The 16,028-nt window shown below is 38.8% G+C and overlaps 1 protein-coding gene across 4 annotated transcripts in view; it reads right to left on the bottom strand.

Annotated features, from left to right (window-relative positions):
* The window catches only part of Pcgf5 (polycomb group ring finger 5), a 73,212-nt gene that overhangs the window by 35,655 nt on the left and 21,529 nt on the right, over positions 1 to 16,028 (bottom strand). The window contains exons 1-2 of one of the 4 annotated variants that reach the window (XM_013034378.1): positions 11,314 to 11,443; positions 9,327 to 9,632 (exon numbers count right to left, since the gene is read on the bottom strand). In XM_013034378.1, the coding sequence (XP_012889832.1) occupies positions 9,327 to 9,438 (112 nt within the window). In that variant the 5' untranslated portion in view covers positions 9,439 to 9,632; positions 11,314 to 11,443. Of the gene's footprint in view, positions 1 to 9,326; positions 9,633 to 11,313; positions 11,444 to 16,028 lie in introns of those variants that run through there. The other 3 variants (XM_013034377.1, XM_013034375.1, XM_013034376.1) reach the window with 3 other exon arrangements.

Here is a 16,028-nt window from a genome sequence, read left to right as displayed (position 1 = left end):
ATTCATTCTACATAATCATTCTATATCATTTCTGTTTTGAAAGCTTTACCTAGTAAGTTTTATAAGTAAGCTGTGATCATGTGCAAAAAGAAGAGGCAAGCTGGCCATGGGTGGCTCACGCCTGTAATCCTAGCTACTTAGGAGGCTGAGATCTGAGAATCACTGTTCAAAGCCAGACCAGGCAGAAAAGGCCATGAGACTCTTATCTCCAATAAACCACCAGAAAACCGGAAGTGGCACTGTGGCTCAAGTGGTAGAGTGCTAGCCTTGAGCTGAAGAGCTGAGGGGCAGCTCCCAGGCCCAGAGTTGAAGAAGAAAAAAAAGAAAAGAAAAGGCACTAGCTTCTTGTTTTTCATATATTATAAATATATTCCTAAATATGAAACTAATATTTATTTTTAAAATTCTAGAATAGCTGTAATTTGCTTCTATGACTGTATTCTCTATTAGTGAAAATCTTGTCTCTTATGTTGTTACATATGTTACAATAGAAAGCAGCATTGTTTTTTATTGAGTAGAATGCTGAATAATAACAATTATTTTAGCTTGGACAAATAGGCTGTGAAATGGACTGAGTAAGACAGAATCTGGGATTTAAGTATGGTCTGGGGAGATCACACTGGGCAGGCCAACAGGTCTTTGAAAGGTCCCTAGTGTGCTAATGTAGGAGGTGGTGGGAACTTAGAGATACAAAATGCAAAGTTGTGTGCAATTTTGTCACATATTTTATTTTGCTTATAGTGATATTTCTGTCCCATGCAAAAGTGAATACTCTAATCTTTTTCCTTAAAAAATATATTGGGGCACCAATGGCTCATGCCTATAATCCTAGCTAATCAGGAGCCTGAGTTCTGAGAATTGTGGTTCAAAGCCAGCCCAGGCAGAAAAGTTCGTTAAGACTCCGATCTCCAATTAATCACCAGAAAACCAGAAGTGGAGCTATGGCTCAAAGTAGTAGAGTACCTAGCCTTGAGCAAAAAGAACTCAGGGACAGTGCCTAGGCCCTTGGTTCTAACCCTATGACCAACAAAAATACTTGGGTTGGGGCGAGTGGTTGGGGGGAAGGGAAGAGATGGGTGATTGATTTTGATCTCTTAATAGTTTTACCTAAGAAGCTTGTTCCACAGGACCCATCCCTCCCTGCCCCCTCCCACCTTGTGTGATTTGAGATATGTCTTTCTGATTCTACATATGTTTCAGCTATGGTATGGAATTGTCTGCAGGCATCACTAAAGGCCAAACCCATGGGATCACTCCATCTTGAACTTTAAACCTCTAGGATGGTGGGCTAATGTCTTTCCTTTGTCAGTTGCCACTCTAAGGCATTTCATTGTAATATTGAAAAGCTGGAGTAAAATGTTCTTCTTTGGTCTTCCTAGCTTAAATATACTAGAATCTTGACTAAATCCAAATTCTGCTTCCACAGATTAAAGCTGGACATTGTAGAAGAAAAACATGCAACCATGGTGGTCTCTCACCTTAAATTCATGATCATGAACCTCATGAAGTGGGATTTTCATCTGCAAGGCAGTCATACTCAATGCCCCCAAGTCCATTATTCTCCTTGCCAGTACTTCTCCTCTCTCCTCCAACCCCCATCAAATCCTCCTCCATCCTCACTCTCCACTGAAGACCTCACTCGCTATTTTACTGAAAAAAGGAAAAAAGAAACAATACTGAATCAAAGAGAACTTGCACCAACACACCTATTTACCTGCCAGCATCTACACTTTGTGCTTCTTGTCTATGAAAGTTTTCAGAGTTTTTATACCTATCTCAAGGCAATCTCTGCCTTGCCCACTATATTTCCTTACCATGACCTACCTAAGCACCTACTGAAGATTCCTTTTACTATGCAAACATAGTATCCTTAGTGTAAGAAAAACACATTGTGGACTTCACTTCCAAAGCATCAGTTACTCCATTACGTTGTTTTCCTTTGTAGTAAAATTCCTTGGACGAGTCACCTATACTTCCTCACTGAAAATCCTTTCTTCCCATTTTTTTTTAAAATGAAGGGTTCTGGTTAGCTCAGTGTAGAATATCTGTCTTTCATTTGTGAAGCTCTGGGTTCAATTCCTAGTATTATCACCTCTGCCACAAAAGAAAGCTAAATACTTATATATTCCTATCAACATGGTGAAAACTAGGGAATTAAAAATTTACCTCCTTCATCTATCCAGACATTCATTCCTGCTATTTCACTGAAACTGCTCTAACCAGAGCAAAGGAAGGGCTGACACGGGTCTTCTACACTCAGACTTTCCAATAGCATATGAAGATATATTTATGGCTTCTCAGGCCAGAATCTTAACTTGACTCCTTTATCACCTTTTCATGATCCACAAACAACTCAATAGAAAATATAACTCTACTTTCAGGAAATGACAATTTTACCACCACAAACACTACCACCACCTTGGTGCAGCCGTATTTACTGTGATGGACTCCTAACAGGGCTATTTTCAAGAGTAGTCTGTGTGGTTCTTTTTAAACATAAGTAAGACCATGCCATTCCTCTACTCAAAACTGTACTTGAAATGAGGATTCATTTCTCTCAGAATTTAAGTCAAAATCCTAAAGTGTTTCTGTAAGGCCTGGGCACTATGTTTCATGGCTCATACCCATCCTCAATGCTAACACTTCTCTGCCCTTTCCTTTACTCACTTCTGTACTGACATATGGACCTCCTTGCCATTTCTGAACACGTCAGACATATTCCTGCCTTCGTCTTCAACCTTAATATTCCCTCTTCCCCAAACACTCTTCCCTCAGATGTCTGATAGGCTAACTCCTTAAGTCTTTGTTGAAATGTCACTCAACAGAGAATTTTTAGGCTTCCTAAAAACTGCTGTGCTACAGTTTGATTTTTCCTCTTCCTAGAGCATTTATCACCTTCAATTATTTGGCAAGACCAGGTCTCCAGTGCCTAGAACAGGACCTGAAAGAGGAAGTGCTCAGTAAATATTTATGGCTCCCTTTAGTATTCATAACAAGAGTTAGTAATTAAGTACATTTATTGATTACCTACTGTGTGTTGGGTACTCTGTTCTAGACACAATCTTGAAGGCTGGCAGGCTTGTTAAGAACAGCAAGTCAGTAGAAGGGTATTGCTATGGGTCAGATGGAATAATACAGAGTCCTCAACCAAGATAATAAAATGTGAGATGGAGGTAGTGAGAAGTGTTTGGACTGTGGATGTTTGGGAGAGAGCACCAAGAAGATATGGCTGCTACTAGAGTGGGAATGCTAAAAGGAGTCAAGTCGAAAAGCATAAACTGTTAGTTGAAGAGACACAAAAATTATGTCAGTCCAGAAGAGTGTTCTTGAATTTTAGTCTATCACAGAATCTGGAAGGCTTGTTATTCAGATATCTGTCTTTCTCCCCAGATTCTGATTCAATAGGTCTATGATGAAGCCCAAGAATTTGTACTTCAATAAGTTCCCAGGTTCCCAGGCGATGCTGTTACTGATGGATGCTACGAATCTGGCCACTGCAACTTGAGCAGCCTAAGACTTTTAAACACTAAATATCAGTCATAAGTTCTCTGTAACTTGATGAAGTTATTAGTTACTGTATTAGTATCTGTTCAAGTACAATAAATGGTAGTTCTTAAAATTTTGCCATTGTATGATTATTCCTACATACAACTACACAAAATCACCAATTTTAAAATCAATTATATTTAATAATTAACCCTTCTTTTTGTATGTTAAAAAATAAAACAATGTTTTTAATTCATTTTTAGGTAAAAGATAACTGTTATAATGAAAGAAGAAAGTTTTCCTTTCTTGAACCACAGAATTCATGTCTGTAAACACTTTTTGTTTCTTTTTTTTCTTTTTTGTTGGTTGTGGGGCTTGAACTCTAGTCTTGGGTGCTGTCCCTCAGCTCTTCAGCTCAAGGTGAGCGCTTTACCACTTGAGCCATGGTGCCACTTCCAACACTTTTTTTTTAAAGAAAAGAATTTTCTTATTCCTAATGTGACCTATTTACAAAGTTTAAGATCTAATATATTGCATTCATCACATCTAAGCTACAAAACAAATCTACTTTGTCCTTAGTTTACATGAAATCTTTCATTTTAAGTCAACCTATACAAGTATCCTACACACTCTACATTAGCTTCAGAAAATTTCTCAAGACCTAGTACAATAGAAAAGGCATCTCTAAATCTAGGACCACCAGCCTAGCTTCTAGTCCCTAGAGTCTATCCTCTCTCTTTCTAAGACACACAGAGACCTAAGTAGATTCTAGGAGGCAGACTTTCTAAATTCATAGTTCTTAGCCAACATTGTCTATATACATTTCAAATTACCTACCACTGTTTGAATATTTGAAAAACACACAATAAAATAATTAGCTATTCATTTTTTCATGAATGTTTTTATTGAGTACTCCATACTAGATAGCAAACAAATTTATGTGGGAAGCAAACTTGTAGCACATCTTGAAGGGGATGAGTTTTAAAGGCTGTGTAACTGCTAGCAGGGCCTACACGAAAAGAAACTCAGACCAGGCAGAGTAAACACTTGAACAAGTGTCTTCAGATGCATGTGTTAAACGGTAGGAAAGGAAAGGATAGGCAGAAAACAATCACAGTGAAGTAGCTTTATATTAAGGGCAACAGAGTACCTTTAGGAAAGTTCTAGGTTATCTGAAAAGTGACAGTAATAAACACTATAAGCTGTTTTTAATTACTGCCACTCTGATACACGTTAAAAATGTGCTGTCCTGGCTCAGAGAAAAGTAAATAGGTCCGGAAATAGTAATGGAGATAGAACTGGAGGAGCAGATGTGAGAAATACCAAAGAGAGAGACAAGACAGGACTTTATCAAGGTTTTGTTAATGAAGGTAAAGAAAAGTCATGATTTTCCATGGAGCAAATTTCTTGCTTGGACAACTGAGTGTTTGCACCCTATTCATTCATTTGTAAATATGTTGAGTTTCAGGTGTGTTCAAGACATCCAACTGGATATCCAGTAGGATTCTGAAGCCAATAAGGAAAGTCTAAGCCAGAAATAAAGATTTAGGAGATATCAGAATAGTATCAGAGTAGAGAAGTTCACATGGGGAAGAAAAAGATACTTCCAAATAAAATATATATTAAAATTTCTTGTGGTTTATAAGAAATATTCTTTGTTTTTGTTTTTTTGTTTTTTGGGTCCAGTCGTGGGGCTGAACTCTGGGCCTGGGTGCTGTCCCTCAACGCTTCAGCTCAAGGCTAGCACTCTACCGCTTGAACTACAGCACCACTTCCACCTTTTTTCTTTTTGCTTATGTGGTGCTGAGGAATCGAACCCAGGGCCTCATGCATGCAAGGCAAGCGCTCTACCACTGAGCCACCTTCCCAGCCCTATAAGAAATATTCTTGATAGAGTGTAAGTTCCAAGTTTACATTATTTACCATTCAACTTTCGTTGACTAAAAAAGTACTTGACATGTAACTATTCCAAAGATAATTATCGGTGAACATCTTTTCTTTAGATTAAAATTATTTTACCATGGTTAATGTGGATTTAATTAATCAAACATTAAGTAATTATTTATAGATAAAATGTGTATTTTAATTTTTAGTTTAAAAACTTTATTAAATGCCTTGGTTACTAGTAAGTGACATCTTAGTCTAGTTCAAGTGTGGTTTAATGACTCCTTTTTTTTTTGTATCTCCTTTCCAGAAGCCTAGAATATAGATGCTACACTATTTGTGCCTCCTCTTTCCTATTGATGAGCTTGGTTTGCCCCTTTCCCTTTCTCTCACATAACTGGAATGCTTTAGGCAGTCATCCTGCTCATTCTGTGGCCTTTTGTCCTACAGTCTTAGGTCAGTCAGGCAGTGTTAGCTCTAGAATTTCTATATCGAAGAATGATAGTGGCAGTATGTCTGACGAGAGGAGAGGTGTCTGTTGCTTTAGAATTTCAGAAACATTCTTTTGCATTCCACTCAAGTTAAATATTCTAACACTCAACTACTATTATATCACTGTTTCACTATGTTCATTACATTTATCAGCATTCATGTTTATATATCTCTTAGCCCTCTTAGTCTTTTTTCACTTAATCAGATAATTCAGGTCAGATTCCATGTCTACATTTTCTCATTAACAACCAGCTTCACTTACATGTTACTCACTTGAATAGTAGGAACAAGATCCATATTTACACACACACACACACCTATATGCTCACTCATTCTTACTTCATTCTTTATCTGTGGTTCTATAAGACTGTCTTGGTATAATTATTTTAATATTCTTTTTATAAAGCTAAATCAAGATCTAGAAATAGCCAGGCACCAGTGGTTCATGCCTACAATTCTAGCTACTCAGGAGGCTGAGATCTTTGGACAGAGGTTTGAAACCAGCCAGGCAGGAAGGTCCAGGAGACTGTTATCTCCAATTAATCAACAGAAAACCAGAAGTGACACTGTGCCTCAAAGTGGTAAAGCACTAGAGTGCAAAAGCTCAGGCACAGCGCCTAGGCCCTGATTTCAAGCCCCATGGTAGACAAAGTAATTTTTTTTTTTTTGTCCGTTGTGGGGTCTGAACTCTGGGCCTGGGCTCTGTCCCTCAGCTCTTCAGTTTAAGGCTAGTGCTCTACCACTTGAGCCACAGCACCACTTCTGGCTTTTTTTCTGCTTATGTGGTGCTGAGGAATCAAACCCAGGGCCTCATGCATGCAAGGCAAGCAATCTACCACTGAGCCACTTTCCCAGCCCAAACAAAATAATTTTTAAAAAAAGAGTTAGAAACACTATTGAGTACAACTGTATCATTTCTTAATCCCTGCCTTTCTCGACCATTTTGATTTTATACCCATTCCACATCATAGTAGCACTGTAGCTGTCCTGCATTGTATGTGATAAAACAAGAAAAAATCCAGAATATCACCCCACGTTAAAGAACCAACAAGACAGTAAAGGAATGCTGCTTTATATCATGTATGTTATCAATACAAAAAAGGTTGCACTTTGTAAGTGAATATTTTTCCTATAGCCTCAATATAAATAAAAACACAAAGTACATAGAAATCCAAGAACCTGAGAGTTGGGCTAAATACTTAAACCCAGCATTTACTGTGGATTCTCTGCTGATGATAAGGGCCACATTTTTGATTTAGCATTTTATTTTAATCAGAGTTCTGCCATGTTCACTCTCTCTCAGTAAAAGGTAAACAGGATTATGGTTATTAAAAGATAGATTTTCAGGCCAGAATAACTTGTGATAAATTGTCATTTACTTCTTTAAGCTTTAAATTGCTATTGAGAACATAAAAACTATCTTTTCTTATAAATGGACTGTATATACAGCTAGAATCTTTTGTTTCTTCCTTTAAAGAGGTGACACTTACTTTGGGATTTCAATATTTTTCCTTCAGAAGAACATATATAACATTTTTACTACACAGAAACTGGGGAGTCTGTACTTTCATATCATCTTCCAGAGTTGGAAGTTTTTGCTACAGATCCAAGTATCAGGATAATGCACAAATTTTAAAGCAGTAAAACAAAAAAGAATGTGGATCATGTCCAGGTACCATGGTTGGCATGATGGGTAATACAGAAGACTAGGCTTAAGTCTCCATCCTTTCACATTGGTTCTCTCCCACAAATATCTATAGTATAATCACTCTTCATCACCTCCATCTCTCGTTTTATTATCTTGGTTGAGGACCCTATACTCTTCTATCTGAGCTATAATGACAGCCTTCTAACTAACTTACTGTTCTTTAGGCCTGGCAAGTAGATTCCTACCTCAAAGGTATCTAGAACAGCACCCAACCCACAGTAGGTAATCAATAAATGTGTGTTGATTAACCATTCACTTTAAATAATAACACAAGGCAATGAGACAGCAATCATTCAAAATGTTTCACAGTATTTCTCCCAATATATATATATATCATTATTGGGATAGCTCTTCTGAAATAAGTATGCCCAGACTTTCCCATAACACCTAGCATGTTTCCAGGTAGGATCCTAAGCACATGTATGTTTAAACAGCATTCCATGCAATTCTATTGTTTTTAAAAGATTGTGGTAAAGCATATGTAACATAAATGTGTCCATTCTAACCACTTCCCATTCTACTTTGTACCCTAGTTTAAACTACTGGCATAGTACATCACTTCAGCTTAGGGAGAGTAACTGAAAAATTTACAAAACAAATAAAAACTCCATGTTGTATTAGAATGATCATGGGTTTTGGTGGTAACTTGTTATCATTTTGTTAGATAGGAGATGAGGACAGAGTTACTCAAACTCTTAAGTTTCCATACACATAAAATGAAGATGATTTTTATACCTATCTCCTATATCCACTGTAAACTGCTTAAAAGATTATTATCTAACTAAAATGAAGTCAAGCAAATAAAGATTCTACATTGTTGCACGTTGCAGTCAATAAACTTCAGCCTACTGGAATTACTTTCATTGAAATAATATAATGGTTGGAAACATAAAAAAGTCTGTGTAATTCTGACATAGATGCTAGAAAAATGTCTCCTCCATTTCCAACGTGGCAGGTAAGAATGAAATTTGTTAGGTGTTGCTTAGATATGAGCATTCTTCAGAATCCTGGCAGGCTCCTTTAAAAGACAGACTCCTGAGCCCACTGGAGTATCACATTCAGTAAGTCTAGGGTGGGACTGATAATCTTCATTCTAACAAGTTTCCAGAAGATGTCAGAAGCTGATGCTGTTTGGGAGTTATCAGTGAGGTAAAGAAAGTATACACATCCTTTGTAACAAAGCCTCTGAGCCCATTAATTCCTTCAGTATGAAAAGTTAAAATAAGAAAACATAAATAGCTCACTTTTTACAAAAGTTATACCAGTAACTTGCTTTTAAAGAGTTTTTTTTTAATTTTACAATTTGATTTTTTTAAATCAACTATGTATTAAGCTTTGAGTAACAGTGAAGTTTCATGGTATTGCTGTTCCAATGAAAAATGCTCTAAAAATTAATTCAAAGATAAGGTTGATTCTTCTTAAAATATTCTTTGTATTTTTGTGTGTGCCACTACTGGGGCCAGAACTCAGGGCCTGGGTGCTTATCCCTTAGCTTTTACACTCAAGGCTGGCACTCTACCACTTGAGTCACAGTTTGACTACTGGATTTTTGGTGGTTAATTGGAGGTTAAAAAGTCCCACAGACTTTCCTTCCTAAGTAGCTAGGATTACAGGTGTGAGCCACTGGCACCTGGCAGAATACTCTGTTTCAGTTAAAATCTAGATAAAAAATGAGACATGACAATTTAAAGGAATAAATGGAGGTACAATTTTTGCTGAGTAGGTGGCATACAAGAGTACTAAACAGAGTACTTACAGGTGTGGAGGCATTCTGTCACTGTGGTTGGCTTGATAAGATACCCTTTGCAGATATAGCAGGTAATGTAAGGATTGAAATCTTTCACCAAGTGTTTCCTTTGGGTAGCCATTCGAGGTTAACTGGCTTTAATAGTTCAGGCAAAGAGTGGTAGGTATTAAGTGGATGAAAGTCTGGTCCCAGGAGACGATGTCGTGTTCCCAATAGGATGTCTTGAGGCATGAGAACTAACATCCAGATTTATCATGAGATCAAGGATCATCACTTCTTTGGCTGGTTCTGCTCTTCCATATCTGTTCCACAAACCTTTTTAAAAAAAAAGAGAGAGAAAAAGTGTCAAATTCTTCATTATGTATGTCCAAAATTGGGTGAATAAAACATATTTTTACTGTATAATTAACTCAGAATAATGACAAATTCATCCAATCCTGGAGCCTTAACAATCCGTTCCACACTAAAGATAGGCCAGAGCTATCAATTTCAGTTTGATCTCTTTACTAATAAAGTTAAAAATAGTTAAAAATAGTAAAGAGATCAATCTCCTTGATTGCTCTATTAGGAATTCCTTCCAACAAAAGTTAAAAAAATTGAAAACTTTCCTTCCTATCTAAACGTCCCTATTTCTGTTCTGTACTCTAATAATTAATAGTTAAATCAGGATTTTTTTTCTATTACATGCATATTACCTCACCACCTACAACCCAGGTTTGTTTTCAAAGAGTGTCAGTGTCTCCTCCTTACAAACAGAAAACCTTTTTAAGTTTGTCAGCTGTCACATAAGTTACGACTCTACACAGAGAATGACCTTAACACATCTTTCTTGAAGGAAATTGGGGGAATCGCTGCCCTCTTATCATTAGCTCTCCTACCCAGTAAGCCCCTCCTCTCCTATGGCAGCAACATACCCATCCTCAGAACTCTCCTCCAATGCTATCCTCTATACCCTGTTCCTCCTTCTATAGCTTTGCACTCTATTACGTTTGTTCATTTTGATTTATAGTTATATCCATTCTTAATCTCCACTACTAGAATGAAAAATGCTCAATAGAAACTGGTCATATTTAGTAGATATATAATCTAGGCAGTGTTATCCTCTTCTGTATCTTTTTCCCCCTGTCTTTTTAAACTGCAAAATGAAAAAGCCAGCTCCTACAGTGGTGAGGATTCACTGAGAATATACACACAAGGCTAGCACACAATAACACTGGATAAAAGTCATCATTTTCTCACAACTTTTAACACAGGACACACACCTATGTATATATGTACATACACATATACATGTACACACGTTTCTAGAGTTTCTTACAAAGGAGGTTCCCTGTCAGAAAACAGCATGAAAGAAATCGCTGATCTCCCCAAGTTCACTCTACAAACAGACACTCCTCTCCGTTGGAGCGATGAACTCTTGAGCGAGTATAAAGTAACCGGAAAAGTAAAAGGCATCATTCCTCAGCACACACTCACTGTGATAGGCTCTGCGTGTAAACCTCCACCGTGCTGAGGAGAAGGAACCGGGAGGTCGGGGCCCTGGGTTCTGCCTGACCTTCAGGGAAGCAACTTGCCAGGGCTCCCGACTCCCTGACTGTCCCGAGGGCTTGCCAGGAAGCTCCCAAGTAGGAGCAAGTCCCCGGGAAGAGGAAGAGGCAGGGTCCGCCCAGGCTGTGCTCAGACCCCGGGGCAGAGCGCGGCGGGGTCACCCAGCCGGCGAGGGAACTTTTCTGGGTGCACCGATCCTCCCGCTCGCCGGCTCCGCAGGTGCCCGGCCCGCGGCCCCGGGAATCCCAGCTCGGGCCCGGCGGGAGCGGGCCGCCCCTCTCCCTTGGCTGAAGCCCCCAGGGCCCGTCTCCGAAGCGCGCCGGGTCTAACTCCAGGCGGGTGGGGCCCCCAGCAGGTGCTGAGGTGCGGCTCCCGCCCACGGAGCACATTTGGGCGGGGAGCTCGGGCCCCCGAGTCCCGGACCCTCCCCGGCCCTCCCGGTACCTACCCAGCGGCCACAACCGCCGCTCCTAGCCCGCCAGCGCTCCGGCCGCCCAAGGAAGGAAAGTGAAAGAGAAACAGCGCCCGCCGCGGCCTGGCGGGTCCCCGAGCCCCGTCCGCCCTCGTCCGCCCTCCCCCGGCCGGCGGGAGCACGCCGCTCAGCTCCGCTCCACAGGGCCACTGGGCTCGGCCCGATAGGGCGCGCCGGGCCTCGGGGCCCAGGGCCGGTGCCGCCTCCAAGGGCAACTCCACCCCCTTCAAAACGGCCAGCCCTGAGGAAGGGAGGCCCCGCCCAGCGCAGGCCACACCCACCGGCCCCGCCCACAGGCCGCGCCCCGCCCCGCCCCCCCAGCTTCTCGCAGGTGCCCTGGCCACCCAGTTGCTACTTCTCTGAGACTTGTACGTTTGGTCAAATTTTATCTCAGTTCTTATCCAAGTCTCTTCCTCCTCCTCATTTTTTCATCACAATGACCCGTATGTTTTTCCAGGCAATGGTCAGTGTGGAGACTGAGTCACCCTATAAACTTTTCTTCTGCATCTTTCTCCAATCAGTCCCCACCCAGCAGCAAATATCCCTTGAATTATACTGAATTAAAAACAAAACACCCCCAAACCACTAGCTAACTTGTTGCTGTAGGGTGGGTCCGGTGATCAAGATCAGATCATTGCCAACTAAAAATAAATAGGAATATTGTGGGGATAGGGTTGATGGGGAGAGGCTCAAAACAAACCAACACCAACGTACTCTTTCTAGTGGACTGTGAGTTGGACAAGGGACCACACACTGCAAAAAGACTCAATTTAAAGACCTGCATCAAGGAGTTCACATTTAATCCTAGACTACTATGTTCTACAAACAAATTTCTACTACAACCATGACTTTGCAAAATACAAATTAGACCTGGTTTTTACTTCTTAGAAGATCGCAATCTAGTAATCAATGTAGTCTTTGCTAATGAAACACAAAAGGAGCATTCAAAAAAAAAGTTGCTAAGGGTGGCTATAGAATTCAGTTAATACAAAGTATTTGCCTTTTCTCATACTGATAGAAGTCACCTTCTTGCTAGAGTGACAGATTGTGAAGATAAGTCTAGTGGTAAGTTAACAAAACTAACTACCATTGCATTCATGGTGGCTGCATCTGCAGTGGTATCCAGGGATACATTACAAAATTAAAAGGTACCAAAAGTTTTAAAAACTATCCATTTTATAATTAAGCTTATGTAGACATAGTAAAACATATCAACTTAACATCACAGCAGAACAATACATTTTCTAAAACAGCTTTAAATGATCATATTTTATAGCCCCTTTAAGAACCATTTTGCAATATTATTATATATGTTAATTTTCAAGCTGGGATTAACTTCAATAAGACAGCAATCACGATAAGTAAAAGGAAACAAGTTAAATAACTTTTATAGTAGAAGGAGATATCATGTTTTTTCACTATCTACATGAAAAGACATTAAGAGTTATTTTACATGTGACAAGAGAGCCAATTTCTGGTGTACTTAAAACATGCAATGGAGATCTTATTTTATACACTGCAACACATACAAAATAAAATGACTCAGTATGTTTCTATTTAGTGTCTGAACCCATTTGAACTGCATTTTTAAAGAATAACAGTTCATGAAATTGAAGAGGGAATGAATGTTATTGGTAATCAATGGTAGGTGTAGGAATGACAGGAGAGCAGATATTAGGACATACGTTTCTATGAAGAGAAGGAGCATAAATATGCTATAGAGCAGTACCTGAGACTGAAGATGAAGGTGTTGTTGCCGAAATGAACTGTGTGTATATACATATGTACGTATGTACACATGTATGTACATATATACATGTGTATGTACATGTCCTTTGTGTTGTTGACTACAAGCAGTGTAGTTTGTCATGAAATGTTCTGTGACATTTCCTCTTCAGCCACCACTTTACTTCTACTTCAAAAATAAAAATGCATGTGCGAACACATAAAAGATAACTCATAAAAACCTCAAACATTTGTTCAATTAAGAAAAAAACATGCTCAACAAGAAATAGATTCATTACCTTATTGATGTAACTGTAACCTATCTGTACAGCATCTTTACAAGAAAATAAAATTTAAAAAACATTAAAAAAAAAGAAAATAACAAAAGCAACAGAGGGAGGAAATACAGAAGGACAACTTCCCTGAGTTATGTGTCTGTCTTAAGTATTCAGGCATGGAACTTTCAGCTGCTCCTTCTCTCTCCCTCTTCCTCTCTCTCCCCAATCTTCCTCCCTTTATGGAGGCTGCTCCTCTATCCCTTGGTTCTGCTAATTAGGGCAAGAAATAAACCTCAGAAATCTCAATATGATGGGTGGCTCTGAAAACATACGTCAAGTATAGTGGCACTTTGAAGCAAGCCAAGTCTTGAATAACTAGATGTAGAAGACCAGGTAAAAGGAAAAGGCAGGTGAAAGAAACATAGCTGGAGTCCCATTAGCAATTGCCTGCCTTAGCCTTTGCATTTACAGATGCAGAAACCAAGACTCTGTGAATAGCAAATTCCTAATCACAGAGCTGAATTTGGCAGAACCAACATCAAAGCAAACATTTCAGTTCAGTTTAATTTACACCTGTCATGATAACTCAAGTGTGCACATTTAAGAGAGGTCTAGTAAAATGAAACAAAACAGGGTAGCTTTAAAACAAAAACAAACTGAGAAGGGGAGAAAAGGGAGAGAATAGATGAAGGTAGGAGTTGCCTGGATGGTACTTAGATGTGATAGTCACTAGTGATTTCCCTTTCATTTGATTGTTAGCCCAGGAACTAGAAATAGTTCTTAATGGGAACTATTCAGAGTTATCTGCATATCTAGCCAATGCTTTCATTATTTTATGTTTTAGTCTAGATTTTTATTTCAGTCAAGGCTGGACAATTGATGGGTAATTCTATATTGAAAAGTTCACTTTCCTTCCTTAATAAATGTATCATCGATTAATTGGCTTTAATGGTATAACTTACTTGTAAAATAGGGTGTGTTTATATTTCCAAGAAATGTTGAATATGACGGCTTTGTATGATAAATAATTTTATATACCAAAATATGCCGATTAATCCTTTAAAATGGATTATCTTTTCTTTTTTGCCAGTAGCTGGGTTTGAACCCAGAGCCTTAATTACCTTGCTTGGCTGTGGCTTTATCAGTTGATCTCACTGCCAGCCTAAGATTTTGCTGTTTATCTTGAAGATGGTCCCACGGATTTTTCTGTCTAGGCTGGCTTTGAATCATCATATCCTGAGTAGCTAGGAAGACAGGCATAAATCCCTCACATGGAAGAGATTTATCAGATAAACTATCCTCCATAATGAAAAAGTCTCCTTACAAAGATAATAGAAAAATAGTTGAATTTAACATATGTGTCCTACTATACTTGTGTTTTTATTTATTTTTATTGTGAAAATGCCGTACAGAGGGGCTACAAGTACATGGGCAAGGTAATGAGTACATTTCTTATCATTTCTTTATGTTATAAGTATATATATTATAACTCAAAATCAGTGCCTGCCTGAGCTCAATGATGGTGGGATTGAGGAGGGAGTAGAGAACTGAAGGTTCCATTACTTTCGATCTATATCTCTATTTCTCTGACTGTACCCATCTCCTACAATCTAGTAATTTTCAAGGACTTCCTCTTCTACATGTTTCTTGAGTGTTCAGATCACTATCATCTCTACTCTTCATTACTCACTGGGCTGTTAAATAGTCTCTTTTCTGCCAAACCATCCCCCATAGCACAATACGAGGACTCTTTCCAACTATAATTTGGACCATGCTGTTTTCCAGGTTTGGTTTCCTGGTTGATTATAATGTTTATTAGTTCGTTTGTCTGATTTTTAAAGGAAAACTATTGTTCTTAAGATAAAGCCCAAAAACTTAATAAGGCCATTACAGATCCTGTCAATTCTATATAGCTACTTATTTGAACTCCACAATCTAGTTATTAAAACAACAACAACAACAATCCAAAAAACACCTCACTACCCTCTAGAGAGATAGAAATGTCTTCTTTCAAATGGATATCCAGGTCAAATACACTCATACTTTCCTATTCAGGCTAAATCTAGTCAACCTTTATTATTCTCTGGTATCAGCTAACTCAAAGGTCAGCTCCCTAGATACGTCAAACTTGCTAAGGAGCATTCTCTTTAGACACAAACCACATACGTACATACAAGTTCTTGTTCTCTAGAGCATCTGTATCTTTAGAGTCTCTGATTTAATAGTCTGAACTTCCTTCTAGAATGTAAACCCAGTTGATCTACCATCTGACTATGCACCCCTAGTGGAGCTGACAGCAAACGGTAAACGTACGAATAAATATTTACTGAATAACTGCACAAGACAGATCCAGAATATTCTTCCTTGTATTTCTTTTTGGAAGCATCTTTACAAAAGATATGTAAAAGTATAGTCTCCGGTCCTCTAGGACTATTAATTAAAATCACTCCAGGGAGTACAGACTTATCCACAAGAAACAATTTTAGAGAAATATGCCAACTTTTTAATAAACTATTAAATAGAGCATGGTCAAGTGGCTAGAACTCCAATTGAAAGAAGCATTATAGGTAGCAAAAAAAGAAAAAAAATCAGGCCTATGTACCTTCCCTGCCAGTTACAAAGACTACAAGACACAATCCCCAAACTAGAAAGCCAGAATGAGGGAGACATTAAAATATACTACCAATG

This window comes from Dipodomys ordii, unplaced genomic scaffold (assembly GCF_000151885.1).
Source record: "Dipodomys ordii isolate 6190 unplaced genomic scaffold, Dord_2.0 Scaffold188, whole genome shotgun sequence".
NCBI lineage: Eukaryota > Metazoa > Chordata > Mammalia > Rodentia > Heteromyidae > Dipodomys > Dipodomys ordii.
This window is presented reverse-complemented; position numbering and strand designations above follow the sequence as displayed.